The sequence below is a fragment of the Bubalus bubalis genome, chromosome 5 (assembly GCF_019923935.1).
Source record: "Bubalus bubalis isolate 160015118507 breed Murrah chromosome 5, NDDB_SH_1, whole genome shotgun sequence".
Classification (NCBI taxonomy): Eukaryota; Metazoa; Chordata; class Mammalia; order Artiodactyla; family Bovidae; genus Bubalus; species Bubalus bubalis.
Window position 1 is genome coordinate 108,034,974 of NC_059161.1, and position 15,139 is coordinate 108,050,112.

Consider the following 15,139-nt stretch of genomic DNA (forward strand, 5'->3'; position numbering starts at 1 on the left):
AAGAGACGGGAATACCAGACCACCTGACCTGCCTCTTGAGAAACCTGTATGCAGGTCAGGAAGCAACAGCTAGAACTGGACATGGAAAAACAGACTTGTTCCAAATAGGAAAAGGAGTACATCAAGGCTGTATATTGTCACCCTGCTTATTTAACTTATACGCAGAGTACATCATGAGAAGTGCTAGGCTGGAAGAAGCACAAGCTGGAATCAAGATTGCCGGGAGAAATATCAATAACCTCAGATATGCAGATGACACCACCCTTCTGGTAGAAAGTGAAGAGAAAGTAAAAAGTCTCTTGATGAAGGTGAAAGACAAGAGTGAAAAAGTTGGCTTGAGGCTCAACATTCAGAAAACTAAGATCATGGCCTCTGGTCCCATCACTTCATGGGAAATAGATGGGGAAACAGTGGAAACAGTGTCAGACTTTATATTTTGGGGCTCCAAAATCTCTGCAGATGGTGACTGCAGCCATGAAATTAAAAGATGCTTACTCCTTGGAAGAAAAGTTACGACCAACCTAGATAGCATATTGAAAAGCAGACACATTACTTTGCCAACAAAGGACCATCTAGTCAAGGCTATGGTTTTTCCAGTAGTCATGTATGGATGTGAGAGTTGGACTGTGAAAAAAGCTGAGCGCCAAAGAATTGATGCTTTTGAACTGTGGTGTTGGAAAAGACTCTTGAGAGTCCCTTGGACTATAAGGAGATCCAACCAGTCCATTCTGAAGGAGATCAGCCCTGGGATTTCTTTGGAAGGAATGATGCTTACTTTGGCCACCTCATGTGAAGAGTTGACTCATTGGAAAAGACTCTGATGCTGGGAGGGATTGGGGGCAGGAGGAGAAGGGTACGACAGAGGATGAGATGGCTGGATGGCATCACTGACTCGATGGGCGTGAGTCTCAGCGAACTCCGGGAGTTGGTGATGGACAGGGAGGCCTGGTGTGCTGTGATTCATGGGGTGGCAAAGAGTCAGACACGACTGAGCAACTGAACTGAACTGAACTGAACTGATACAGGGTTATCCTTACCATCTTTCTAAATTCCATATATATGTGTTAGTATACTGTATTGGTGTTTTTCTTTCTGGCTTACTTCACCCTGTATACTAGGCTCCAGTTTCATCCACCTCATTTGAACTGATTCAAATGTATTCTTTTTAATGGCTGAGTAATATTCCATTGTGTATATGTACCACAGCTTTCTTATCCATTCATCTGCTGATGGTCATCTAGGTTGCTTCCATCCTAGCTATTGGGGTACACGTGTCTCTTTCAATTCTGGTTTCCCTGGTGTGTATGCCCAGCAGTGGGATTGCTGGCTCATATGGAAGTTCTATTTCCAGTTTTTTAAGGAATCTCCACACTGTTCTCCATAGTGGCTGTACTAGTTTGCATTCCCACCAAGAATGTAAGAGGGTTCCCTTTTCTCCACATCCTCCCCAGCATTTATTGCTTGTAGGCTTTTGGATCACAGCCATTCTGACTGGCATGAAATGGTATCTCATTGTGGTTTTGATTCGCATTACTCTAATAATGATATACATTTACATTTTCATTTGCAATATAGTAGACTTTGGCAAGGCATTCCAGTATTCCTGCCTTGGAAATTTCATAGACAGAGGAACCCGGTGGACTATAGTTCATGGGGTCCCAAAAGTGCTGGTCACGATGTAGTGACTAAATAACAGAGTTACATCCTATATGTGCGTAGATCCCAAAACAGATCTTACATGGTTACAATTATTCCTAAAAAATGATTATGTCAGCAAATGCCCTTGTTGAGGATAGACATGCCATTTTGCCCTTAGTCTGGCACAGTTGGTGTTTTCTATATCTTTATGACATTTCATTCTATATTCATTTTAGCATCAGAGGAAGTAGGTGGTTTATATGCAAGGTTTTGCTGCACAAAATATATACATTTGTATGTTAAATTTCCTCTCTGTGTAGTGAAGTTTTACATTCTGAGGCTGGAATTTCCAGGTTCCTCAGTGAGTGGTAGAATGATGGAGTCACCTTGGATATTTAAAGTCTCTCTGACATCAAACTAAATTAATCCACTTCAAATAATAATAAAGAGAATGAATAGGGTGTTACCACTGCTCTTAGAAGTAGTGTTGTAATTTTCACTGTACTATTACCTATGTCAGTATATGTGTATCTCCTGGGAGAACTTTGAGGCAAATAGGAAAAGGGAATTTGGCTTCCATTTTCTCAGTTCAGTTCAGTCGCTCAGTCATGTCTGACTCTTTGTGATCTCATAGACTGCTGCATGCCAGGATTCCCTGTCCATTACCAACTCTCCGAGTTTGCTCAAACTCATGTCCATGGAGTAGGTGATGCCATCCAACCATCTTATCCTCTCTTGTATGCTTTCTGCTCCAGTTTTCAAGCTTTCCTAGCATCAGGGTCATTACCAATAAGTCAGTTCTTCACAACATGTGGCCAAAGTATCCGAGTTTCAGCTTCAGCATCAGTCCTTCCAATGAATATTCAGGATTGATTTTCTGTAGAATGGACTGGTTGGATCTCCTTGCAGTCCAAGGGACCCACAAGAGTCTTCTCCAACACCACACAGCTTCAATTCTTCGGTGCTCACATTTCTTTATAGTCCATCTTCCACATCCATACATGACTACTGGAAAAACCATAACTTTGACGAGACGGAACTTTGTTGGCAAAGTAATGTCTCAGCTTTTTAATATGCTGTCTGGGTTAGTCATAGGTTTTCTTCCAAGGAGCAAGCATCTTTTAATTTCATGGCTGCAGTCACCATCTTCAGTGATTTTAAATCCCCACGAAATAAAGTTTTTCATTGCTTCGATTGTTTCCCCATCTATCTGCCATGAAGGGATGGGACTTGATGCTATGATCTTGAAGTGAAGTGAAGTTGCTCACTCATGTCTGACTCTTTGCGACCCGTGGACTGTAGCCCACCAGGCTCCTCTGTCCATGGGATTCTCCAGGCAAGAATACTGGAGTGGGTTGCCATTTCCTTCTCCAGGGGATATTCCTGACCCAGGGATCAAACCCAGGTCTCCCGTATTGCAGGCAGACGCTTTAACCTCTTAGCCACCAGGGAAGCAAGCCAAATTTCACTTTCTGCCATAAGGGTGGTGTCATCTGTGTATCTGAGCTTATTTATATTTCTCCTGGCAATCTTGATTCCAGCTTGTGCATCTTCCAGCCCAGCGTTTCTCATGATGTACTCTTCATATAAGTTAAATAAGCAGGGTGACAATATACAGCCTTGACATATTCCTTTTCCTATTTGGAACCAGTTGGTTATTCCATGTCCAGTTCTAACTGTTACTTCCTGACCTGCATATAGGTTTCTCAAGAGGGAGGTCAGGTGGTCTGGTATTCCCATCTCTTTCAGAATTTTCCGCAGTTTATTGTGATCCACACAGTCAAAGGCTTTAGCATTGTCAATAAAACAGAAATAGATGCTTTTCTGGAACTCTCTTGCTTTTTTGATGATCCAGCAGATGTTGGCAATTTGATCTCTGGCTCCTCTGCCTTTTCTAAAACCAGCTTGAACATCTGGAAGTTCACGGTTCACATATTGCTGAAGCCTGACTTGGACAATTTTGAACATTACTTTACTAGCATGATATATGAGCCCAAAAGTCTTTCTCTTTCTGACAACAGCAGCAAAAGACAATCAAACTGTTTTGCTAAAAAGAAAAGAAAGGAATACCCAGCTTGAGAGAAATTCATATGTCATTCTGAGACAAAGGAGAGTTGACTTTAAATCAGGAATTTTTTTTTATATTTCATGCTCTTTGAAATAGAATAACATAATCAAGTGTGTATAGAGTATACTGAAGAATAATACACTTGAAGTCAAAATGGTAAGAATTTAGTCTACGATTTTTCTTTCTAAAGCTGTGTGACTTTAAGTAAATCATTATCCACTCTTGGCTTCACTTTCCCACCCATGCAAAACATGTATTTTGATGACTGGTTATGTGTCAGTTTTACTTACAAACATTAAAAATCAAACTCTTTGCAAAAAGAAGCTTAACATTAAAGGTTTACAGATGGGAAAGGGATTATCCTTGTTACTCTTAGAACCATCAATCTCTGGTATTTCAAGAAGGCATATATTGCCAAATGAAATGTGGAAAGATAAGAGTAGAAACAGAGTATTTTATTTATCCTTCTTAATACAAGTTGATAGATTAAAAGTAACCCATGTGATATGTTTCAGTCTAATGTTATGTAATTCATTATTTGGAGGCCATTCGTCTTTTCCCAGTGGAAAAATACTTTCAAAATGAAAATGAAAAAGATATTATATTCACTATTTAATGTTATTACTATGCAAGAAAAATAGATGATATGTATTTTGAAAACACTAAGAAAAATATATAAAAATGGGAATAAATTATTCAAACAGGACTCGAATTTCTTTAAGATACTAGGTTTAAAAAAAGATAATAAAAATATGGTAAAAAGGTTGTCATTAAAATTAAAAAACTCAAAATCTCATGGTACAAGTTACTTGTGCACACAGACAGTTCTAATTAAAACTGTCTCCTACTCAGAGCTTTTCTCAGAGCAAGTTTAACGTCTTTGTTCCTCAAGCTGTAGATTAATGGGTTCATCATAGGAATCATATTGGTGTAAAAGACGGAAGAGATTTTCCCCTCATCCATAGACACAGCAGAAGGTGGTTTGAGATACATGAATGCCCCTGATCCAAAGAAGAGAGAAACAGCAATGATGTGTGAACTGCAGGTGCTGAAGGCTTTGGACCTGCCCTCTGTGGAGCTGATGTGGAGGATGTTGGTGAGGATGAGACCATAAGAGACAAAGATGGTGAGACTGGGCACAATGATATTGATGCCTACTACAATAAACACTTCCAGCTCACTGACGTAGGTACTTGTGCAGGAGAGCTCGAGCAGAGGGAGGATGTCACAGAAATAATGGTTGATGGTGTTTGCATTACAGAAGGTCAGTCTCAGCATGCATCCAGTATGAGCCATGGCACCAGAAAATGCCATCAAGTAGGAACCAAGCATAAGGCTGGAACACACTTTAGGGGACATGGCAGCATTATATAAGAGTGGCTTACAGACGGCCGCATAGCGGTCATAGGACATTGATGTCAGCACATAGCATTCAGAAATGCTAAAAAAACAGAAGAAGTAGAGCTGGGTCATGCACTCCATGTAAGAAATAATATTCTTATTTGGTAAGAAGTTAATCAGCATTTTGGGTGTAAATACAGAAGAATAACAGAGGTCTATGAAAGATAAGTTAGACAGGAAAAAGTACATGGGGGTGTGTAGGTGTGAATTCAGTGCAATTAGCGCTATCAATCCCAAATTTCCCAGCACAGTGACCATGTACATTCCTAGGAACAGGAAGAATAGAGGGAGTTGGAGATCCGGCTGGTTGGTTAATCCCAACAGAATGAATTTGGTCACAAAAGAGCCATTTCCAGGAGCCATCCTTCTCTAAGGTGATCTGTGAGAACAGAAGAAAAAGGTTACATAGAGAACCATGACTCAATTTTCACACAATATCTCCTCTCACGAGTGTAGTGTTTGGGCTGGGGATATCTGAGAGTCACCCAGCCTGGACTTATGGAATTGTCTTACCTACTCTCTCATGGAACTGTGTTACCATTATCCTGAAACTAAGTGACAGGGAATTTCACTTTTTGGGGTCTTTATAAACTAAGTAGAAAAGAATATCAAACTTAGCCTACAGAAGGAAGGAAACTACTGCCCTGTGCAGACTTGGCTGTTTGGGGAAGGAAACAAACAGTGGATAAAGGAGAGGTTTGGACGAGGACTGACTCATTCCCACATCTCAACTTTTCTCCTTTCACTTGGAGTCTCCCCTCACCAGTAAAACTATAGGCAGAGACTCTAGCAATCAGGTGCTGGCCTTTAAAGCAGATTAGACCTGGTGGGGTGAGAACAAAGCAAATTGCTTCTTAACTAAAACTAAATGGCCAGAGTCTATGAGAGGTTAACTCTTCGCCCCACATTACAGAGTAAAAGCTGTAACTGTAGATGAGTGAGACTTCTGTCCATGGAGAGGGAACTTACTGACTGATCTAATGCATCCTTTTAGGCCCCTAGTGTCTCTGAGCATTCACTGATCCATGCCTTGAATAGACATTTTTCTAAGTTTTATGTGAGTCTCAAGGTGCTAAATTGGAAATAAATTGCAATATCTTAGATCCTTGCACTTCCAATTCAAACAAGAAGGGCTTGAATAAATGGAATTCAGAAACTCACCTTCCTTTCTCCAGAAAACCCCAGGGCTTTCTTATCATTGGTTTTACCCTCTGGTCTTAGTAGGGCAATTTCAGGTTCTGAAGCTTTGGTTCCTTTGATTCTAAGAGAATGCAGCCCACATGTATTTTCTGATTTGACTTCAAAATCTTTTAAAAATATAGATCATAATTTCTGTTTATGACTTTCAGTCCACTCAAGCAGCAGAGAAAAATAAACATTCTTCTTTATTGGTAAGCCACAGATTTCATGTGAGTGTAATGCTATAATGCACTCAGTTATAAATGTGGCAGAAGCTTGTTCAATCTCTTCCCCAGGGAAACACTCTATGTATAATAGGGACCTGGGAGGATTGCATTTGCATCCTGTACCTTAATCTGTCCTTAGTCCCTTAGAGATTCCATAGTTTACTCAACTTTTCCCTTCACTTAGGGATTGTCCATTCACCAAAGAAGAGCCAAAACTCCCATGTTCTGTTCATTTAGATTACAGAAATGAAGAGGAAGCCCTAGTCTCTTTTTTCCTACAAAAAAAAAAAAAATGATATAAAAACAATTTATGTACCAAATATGTAAGATTCAGAAAATTGCTAAGAGAGTCTTTCACCCTGTTCATGCATGAAGTCAGACATATTGAAGCTGGGTGTAAGGGCAATGAGCAATTGCATTTCTGTAGAATATGATTCAGAAATGTGTCCTAGCAAATCAGTACTGGTGCTGTGCTTACTCACTCAGTCTTGTCCAATTCTTTGTGACCCTATGGACTGTAACCTGCCAAGCTCTTCTGTCCATAGGGATTCTCCAGGTAAGAATACTGGAGTGGGTTGCCATGCCCTCCTCCAGGGATTTTCCCAACCCAGGGTTTGAACCCATGTGTCATTCATTGCAGATGAATTCTTTACAATCGGAGAAACCAGGGAAGCCCAAGAATACTGGAGTGGGTAGCTTATCCTTTCTCCAGGGGATCTTCCTGATCCAGGAATGGAATCAGGTTCCCCTGCATTGCATTTGGATTCTTTACCAGCTGGAAATCCCAATAAACTGGCCTATCAATGACTCACTTATAGGAAAAATGTTCCCTCTGAGATTTTCTAATCCATCAATTCTCTACACAGTCTAGAAAATAAATCTTATTAAAGGCAAAACCAATACAATATTGTAAAGTTAAAAATAAAATAAAATTTAAAAATAATTAAAATTAAATTATAAAAAATAAAATAAAATAAATAAAAAAGGACAAAATACTTTATCAAAAAAAAAAAAAAGGAGTAAAAGAACACTGGGTCTTCAGGTGAAAGCTGTCTTATAATTTAAATGGTTCTGAAATAACAATTTTCTTCTATATCAGAACTTGAACAGTGCAAAAAACTCAGGTTTGTGTGTACCCTCACCATTTTTGGTTTCTGCACCAGAGTAGAGTTTACAGTGAGACTGTATCTCAGCCTGTTCTATCTACCTCAGTGTGGCCTTTTTGTCACCTTACAAGGTGAAGAAAGTGCTCAGCAAGTTTCCAGATCTTTTTCAGAGGTGATTGTTTCATATATAGCTGTAGAATCACTGTATTCATGGAGGGAGATGAGCTCAGGATCTTCCTATGTCACCATATTGAACCATGTTCCCTAAAACTGGGCTTCCTGATAGCTGAGTTGGTAAAGAATCTGCCTGCAATGCAGAGACCCCGGTTCAATTCCTGGGTCAGCAAGATCCGCTGGAGAAGCAATAAGCTACCCACTCCAGTATTCTTGGGCTTCCCTTGTGGCTCAGCTGGTAAAAAATCCACCTGCAATGCAGGAGATCTGGGTTTGATTCCTGGGTTGGGATGATCCCCTGGTGAAGGGAAAGGCTACCCACTCCAGCATTTTGGCCAGGAGAATTCCATGGACTGTATAGTCCCTGGGGTTGCAATGAGTCAAACATGACTGAGTAGCTCTCACTTTCACTAAAAGTATACAGTCAATTTTTTCTCAGTAAAACTGCAAATGTATGAAAAGTTACTAAATAAGATATTTTCTTTTTAAATGACAGAAAATGTATGGCCATTGGACTTCCCTGGTGGTCTAGTAGTAAAGAATCCACCTGCCAATGCAAGGGACATGAGTACAATTCCTGATACAGGAAGATTCCACATGTCCTGGTACAAGTAAGTCCATTCACCACAACTGAGCCCTTGGGCCTCAACAACTGAAGCCTGTGCGGCAACTACTGAGTTCACGAACCACAGCTTGAGAGCAACCCCCACTCGCCACAACTAGAGATAGCCCAGATGCATGTTTGGAACAACTTATGTATGGGAATCTATTTCTTCAGTTGTAAATTTAATGAAATCTAAATAGAGATCAAGCGTTTTTAATTAAAAAAATTTAGTGTAACATTGATCTGGGCTGTTCTGAGAATGCTTTGAAGGCTTAGTATAATAAAAGGTAAAAATGTCTTAATTTTTATATTGGTGGTACAATGAAGTGATAATATTTTAGGTATATTGAGTTACATGAATCATTATTGTAATTAATGTCACATCTTTCTCTTTTACCTTTTTAATTTGGCTAGCAAAAATTTTGAAATCACATGTAAAAGGACTTGAAGTATATTTAAATTGGATATCACTGGTCTAGCACATAGACGGTGCCTAATAGTTTTCATTTTTTAGTTAATTTTTATTTCAGTGTAATTGTTCTTTACAATGCTGTGTTAGTTTCTTGCTGTACAGAAAAGTGAATCAGCTATATGTAATGATATAACCAATCTTTTTTTTTTTTTTTCATTTCCTTCCCAGTTAGCTCACTACAGAGAATTGAATAGAGGTTCTTGTGCTATACAGCAGGTTCTCATCAGTTATCTATATTATATATAGTAGTGTTTATATGTCAGTCCCAATGTCCTAATTCATCCCAACTCCTCTCCTTCTTCTTCTTTTTTTTTTTTTTTTTTGTTGTTGTTGTTGTTCAGTTGCTCAGTCTTGTCTGACAGTTTGGGACTACATGGACTACAGCATGCCATGCTTCCCTATCCTTCACTATCTCCCAGAGTTTGCTCAAACTCATGTCCATTGAGTCGATGATGCCATCCAACCATCTCATCCTCTGTCATCCCCTTCTCCTCCTGCCCTCAATCTTTCCCAGCATCAGGGTCCTTTCCAATGACTCAATTCTTTGCATCAGGTGGCCAAAGTATTGGAGTTTCAGCTTCAGCATCAGTCCTTCCAATGAGTAGTCAGGGTTAATTTCCTTTAGGATTGAATGACTTGATTTTTCTGTCCAGGGAACTCTCTGGGACCCCATGAACTGCAGCCCACCAGGCTCCTATGTCCATGGAGATTCTCCAGGAAAGAATACTGGAGTGGGTAGTCATTCCCTTCTCCAGGGGATCTTCCCAACCCAGGGATCAAACCCAGGGCTTCCATGTTACAGGATGATTCTTTACCTGTCTGAGCCAACAGGGAAGCCTCTTCCCTTCTTAGTACCCATAAGTTTGTTCTCTACATCTGTGACTCTATTTATGCTTTACCATTTTAACTAATGGTCGTTAATCGCTACCATTTTTCAGTATGTAATTTAGGAACTTTCTGGTCTGTGATTCAGAGGACCATTTTTCTTAAAACTAGAAAACCGGAGCTTTCAGCTATATTTAGTACATAATTACAGTCACATTCCGTGGTTTACCTGATGAACTCTCAGTTGTGATAATTTCAACAATTTCCCTTGTTACTTTTTGGCTCCAGTCATGTATATCAAAGAAGCAAAAACAACTAAGCATAACTATGCTGTGCAAGCAAAATAGCCTGACTTGATTTCCCTCTTTTGAAAGAAGTACAAAACCCACTCCAGTACTCTTGCCTGGAAAATCCCATGGACGAAGAAGCCCAGTAGGCTGTACTCCATGGGGTCACGAAGAGTCTGACACTTACTGAGCGACTTCACTTTCACTTTTCACTTTCATGCATTGGAGAAGGAAATGGCAACCCACTCCAGTGTTCTTGCCTGGAGAATCTCAGGGACGGGAGAGCCTGGTGGGCTGCCATCTGTAGGTTTGCACAGAGTCGGACATGACTGAAGCGACTTAGCAGCAGCTGTACTTGTTTCTAACTAAAATGCGTTCAAATTGCTCAACTCTCAGCTAAATTATATCTTTGGAAATGTCACCACTCTTTATTATAACAAATACTATTTAAACTATTTTATTAATTTTTTCCATTTAGTCAAAGACAAATTACTTTCAAGGAAACTTTAATTTTTTCTGTAAATGAAGCACATTTTATTTGCATTTTCATGTTCATGAAATATTAGTAACTGGGTTTCAGCCACTCTTGTTGCCACCTCAAGTTATGATAGAACATATAATCTAGTGGACACACCTCTGTGATGTCCACAGATTTCCAAATACCACTTGGATATTATTTGTACCTGTTTATATATACTTTTCTTTCAGCAAAGAAAACAAGTTTTTTGAAATAAAGATTAAGTAAAAGAAAGGGAAAGAAGCAGAAAGCTGCAGCCAAAATCAACAATTTCACATAATTAGAACTTGTGAAGTTAAAATAAATTGTGTTAATATTGGGTCAGGGGAGGGGAATGAGTGGTGTTTTTAAACTAAGACAGTATTTAACAATCACAGCATCCAAAAAACTAACAGACAAACAAGCCAATTATGCTGAATTTTAAAATAACTGAATAGTGAGTGGAGACTAGGAATGTGGCAAATGGTGAATATCAACAAAGGTATCCTAGAAAATATTTAAATTCTCCCTTGATACATTGAGTTGAGGGTTTTTAGAGTTGCTTTTTTTAGAGTTGCATTTTTTTCCCCAAAATTATAATAATTCAGAATCCTTTCCAGAAGTCATGGTCACAACTTGGTTCATTCAGCCAATATTTTTTTTTTAATTTCTTTAATTTCTCATTGCTACACCAACTGCAGTTCAAGGTTTTCATACCTAAAAATCCAAATGGAAATAGCATATGGAAGCCAACAAGAAGGTGCTATTTAGTCATTTCCAAGTCCTCCAGTTCCGTGGGTTTAGTTTATTTTTTCTTTTTATTAGAGTAAATTATGTTTTATCATCCAAGTTATGTGACCTCCACAACATATCTAGGGCCTTCCAGAATGTAGAAAGCTATGGGTAAGGGCTTCCATTATCTACCATTCTTTGTTCTAAATTCCTTTTTCTTAAATTGAGTTCCAGTTATCCCTAGCTATTTTATCTTCTGGAGCTTCCCAGGTGGCTCAATGGTAAAGAATCTGCCCATCAATGCAGGAGCTGCTGCTGCTAAGTCGCTTCAGTCATGTCCGACTCTCTGCGACCCCACAGACGGCAGCCCACCAGGCTCCCCCATCCCTGGGATTCTCCAGGCAAGAACACTGGAGTGGGTTGCCATTTCCTTCTCCAGTGCAGGAGACAAAGGTTCAATCCCCAGGTTGGGAAGATCCCCTGGAGAAGGAAGTGGCTACCCACTCCAGTATTCTTGCCTGAAAAATCTCACGGATAGAGGTGCCTGGCAGGCTAGAGTCCTGCTCACAGAGTTGGATGTGACTTAAGCCACTGAACAACAATTTTATCTCCTGAAGAGCTCTCTACCTGCTTCCCCAAACATGGCTATAACTTTTCCATCTTCATTTCCAAACACTACCATTGTATGGACATTGTGCATTATAATTTTATTAAGGCCTTATGGACACCAGAATGTATTTACAATACTCAGTGAGATATAAATTCAGATTGAAACTGTATCATGATCACTCCCAAGGGGGACCTCTTATTTTCTGACCATGTGTCTCTCTCAGTCCTGACATATTGCATGATTTAGACTCCTTTTTCTCACATATACTGTTCCTGAATTACAGATAGTTGCAAACTTTCTAAATTCAATTCTTTAATTTTTTTTTCCAGAAAAAGTAACTTCCTTATTTGAGCCAATCTGCTCCCCAATATATTAACCCCAAAGTTTTCCTCTGTCCCAACAAAAAGAACAATTGAGCTGTTTTTCTAAAAAATAACTAAAAAACATGATAAGCACACTGAGGGAAATTCATTTATCATCTTGGGACAAAGCAGAGTCACCTTTGAAATTAGCAGTGTTTTCTCATATTCCACCATTACTGAAATAAAAGTAATAGAAGAAAGTAACAGCAAAATAGATTACAAAGTAGGAAACTTGAAATCAGGTTTTCTTTGTAAAGCTAAGTGACTTAAGGAAATCTAACCACTCTAATGTTAACTTTTGCATGCATACAATAAATATAGTTTGATGAACTGTTATGTCTCACCTTGACTGTACAAAGGTTAAAAAAAAAAAAAAACTTTTTGCCAAAAGAAGCTTAACGTGTAACATTTATATATGTAAACTGGATTATCCTTGATAATTATCATAGAACCTTTGAACTCTGGCATTCTTGAAAACAGCATGAAAAGAGTAGAAATATTTAATTCATGCTTTTAATAGCAAGTGGCAGATAAAAACACCCTCGAGGATATAATGTCACTCTATTGTTAAAGAATGTCTTTATTTGAAGACCACGCATAATGTTCTGGGAGACTGCAATTGCCCCACTCCAGTACTCTTGCCTGAGAAATCTCATGCACGGAGATGCCTGGTAGGGTGCAGTCCATGGGGTCACTAAAAATCGGACACATCTGAAGCGATTTAGAAGCAGCAGCAGCATAATGTTCCAAAGGGAAAAAAGAGTTCAAAGGTGACAATAATATAAAAAAGATGGAGATAATGCTATGATTTAATTAATGCTATTAGTAAACGGGAAAAAAAAAAAAAAGGGTAGAAAGATGTTTTGGTAATCACGAGAAAAAAAAAAAAAAAGACCTACTCCAGAAAGACTAGAAATTACTTATGAAAAAAGACTCAAATTTCCTTTATCAGGTTAAGGGAAAAATAGGATTAAGAGGCTGCCATGAATAATATATAATTGCAGCACAGAATCTCCTTGTCATATAACCAACTGTGCAGACAGATACTCTTTGATCAAAACTATCTCGTACTCAGGGTTTTTTTCAGAGCAAGTATAATGTCTTTGTTCCTCAAGCTATTAATTAAGGGGTATAGCAAGGGAACAGTGTTGGTATAAAAGACAGAAGAGATTTTCCCCTCATCCTTGGACCCAGCAGAAGATGGTTTAAGATACACAAATGCACCTGATCCAAAGAACAGGGAAACAGCAATTCTGTGGGAACTACAGGTGCTGAGGGCTTTGGATCTTCCTTCCATGGATTTGATATGGAGGATGCTGGAGAAGATGAGACCATAAGACGTAAAGATGGTGAGACTGGGCACAATGATATTGATGTCCACCACAATGAAAAGTACTAGCTTATAGATGTGGTAATTGTGCAGGAGAGCTGACAAGAGGGAGCATGTCACAGAAAAAATGGCAGATGATGTTTGCATCACAGAAAGTCAGTGTCAACATATTTCCAGCGTGAGCCATGGCACCAGAAAATGCCATCAAGTAGGAACCAAGCACAAGGCTGGAACACACTTTAGGGGACATGGCAGCATTATACAAAAGTGGATTACAAATGGCCACATAGCAGTCATAGGCCATTGATGTCAGCAAATAGATTTCAGAAAGAACAAAAACACACAAAAAGTTGGGTCATGAACCCCATGGAAGAAATAATGTTATTCTTTGATATAAAGGTAACCAGCATTTTTGGTGTAAACACAGAAGAATAACAGAAATCTATGAAGCACAAGTTAAAAGGGGAAAAGTACATGGGGGTGTGTAGATGTGAATTCATCCCAATTAAAGTTATCATGCCCAAGTTTCCCAACACAGTGACTGTTTTATGTTACTAGGTACAGGAAGAACAAGGGGAGTTGGATATCTGGTTGGTCTGTTAATCCCAATAGAAGGAATTCAGTCACAAATGAACCATTTCCAGAAGCCATTCTTCTCTAAGAGAATCTGTGGACAGAGGAGAAAGAATTACACAGAGAAAAATTCAACTTTCAGACAACATCTGTTCTCCAAAGAATGCTGCATGCACTGGCAAGATCTGAGACCTGGACAATGTGGACCATTGCCTATTTTACCATTATCATGAAACTGAGTGACATGCGCATTCCCTTGTTAGTCTTTATAAGCTATATGAGCAAAAAGTATCAAAACTTAGCCTACAGCATGAAGCACTTTGCTTCCAGATGCAAATATGACTGCTGTAAAATCCACAGGATTTTGGAGAAGTTTGGACAAGGACATAGTTACCCTTCTACCCCTCATCAATTGTTCCTTCACATGACCCTTCTGTTCACAGTAAAATTGGAGACAGCAACCCCACTAACCTGGTACTTGTCTCAAACATAGATTAGACTTGGTTGAGGAAGAATCAAGAGGATTTTCTAAACCAAAACTAAGGGACCAGAATCTAGGAGGGATTAAGTTACTGCTCTATGTCACAAGGTAAAAACCATAAATATAGAAGAATGAGATGTCTTTGATGGAACTGATTGAGATAACGCATTCTCTGAGAGAAATAATGTCTTTAAACTTTCCTGGCACCCTTCTTTTAACATATTCTTCTGCCAGTTTTGCTGAATCCCAGGACTACAAAAATGAAAAAAAAAAAAAAAAAGTCATCTATCTTAGCTCCCTGAACACTCATCACAAAAGGAGGGCATTAATATAAGTGTAATTCAGAAACTCACCTTTCTTAGGCCATCAACCTTGCTATTTCCTTAATTTGATTTCTTACCCCCATGTCTTGGAAGAGCAACTTCAGGCTCTGAGGCTTTGTTTCCTTTCTTTCTAAGAGGATGCAACCTACACTTACTTTCTGATATGCCCCATAAATTTTTCAGAACTACAGCTCATAATTTTTGAGCAAAATGAGTTTTTATTATTATCATCTTTGCCACTTGGAAAGCCA

The 15,139-nt window shown here is 39.0% G+C and overlaps 1 protein-coding gene and 1 pseudogene across 1 annotated transcript; both read right to left on the reverse strand.

Moving 5' to 3' along the window:
- Positions 1-4,537: 4,537 nt before the first annotated feature.
- LOC102400737 (olfactory receptor 145-like) lies at positions 4,538-5,470 on the reverse strand. Its single transcript, XM_006056030.3, has one exon. It carries the CDS (start codon positions 5,468-5,470, stop codon positions 4,538-4,540), a length of 933 nt encoding a protein of 310 aa, XP_006056092.3.
- Positions 5,471-12,905: 7,435 nt separating this feature from the next.
- On the reverse strand, positions 12,906-14,162 carry LOC102392947 (annotated as a pseudogene).
- Positions 14,163-15,139: the final 977 nt, after the last annotated feature.

What these genes read in the sequence shown, in the direction of transcription:
- LOC102400737 (XM_006056030.3), bottom strand. Translation starts at nt 5,470, where the DNA reads ATGGCTCCTGGAAATGGCTCTTTTGTGACCAAATTCATTCTGTTGGGA.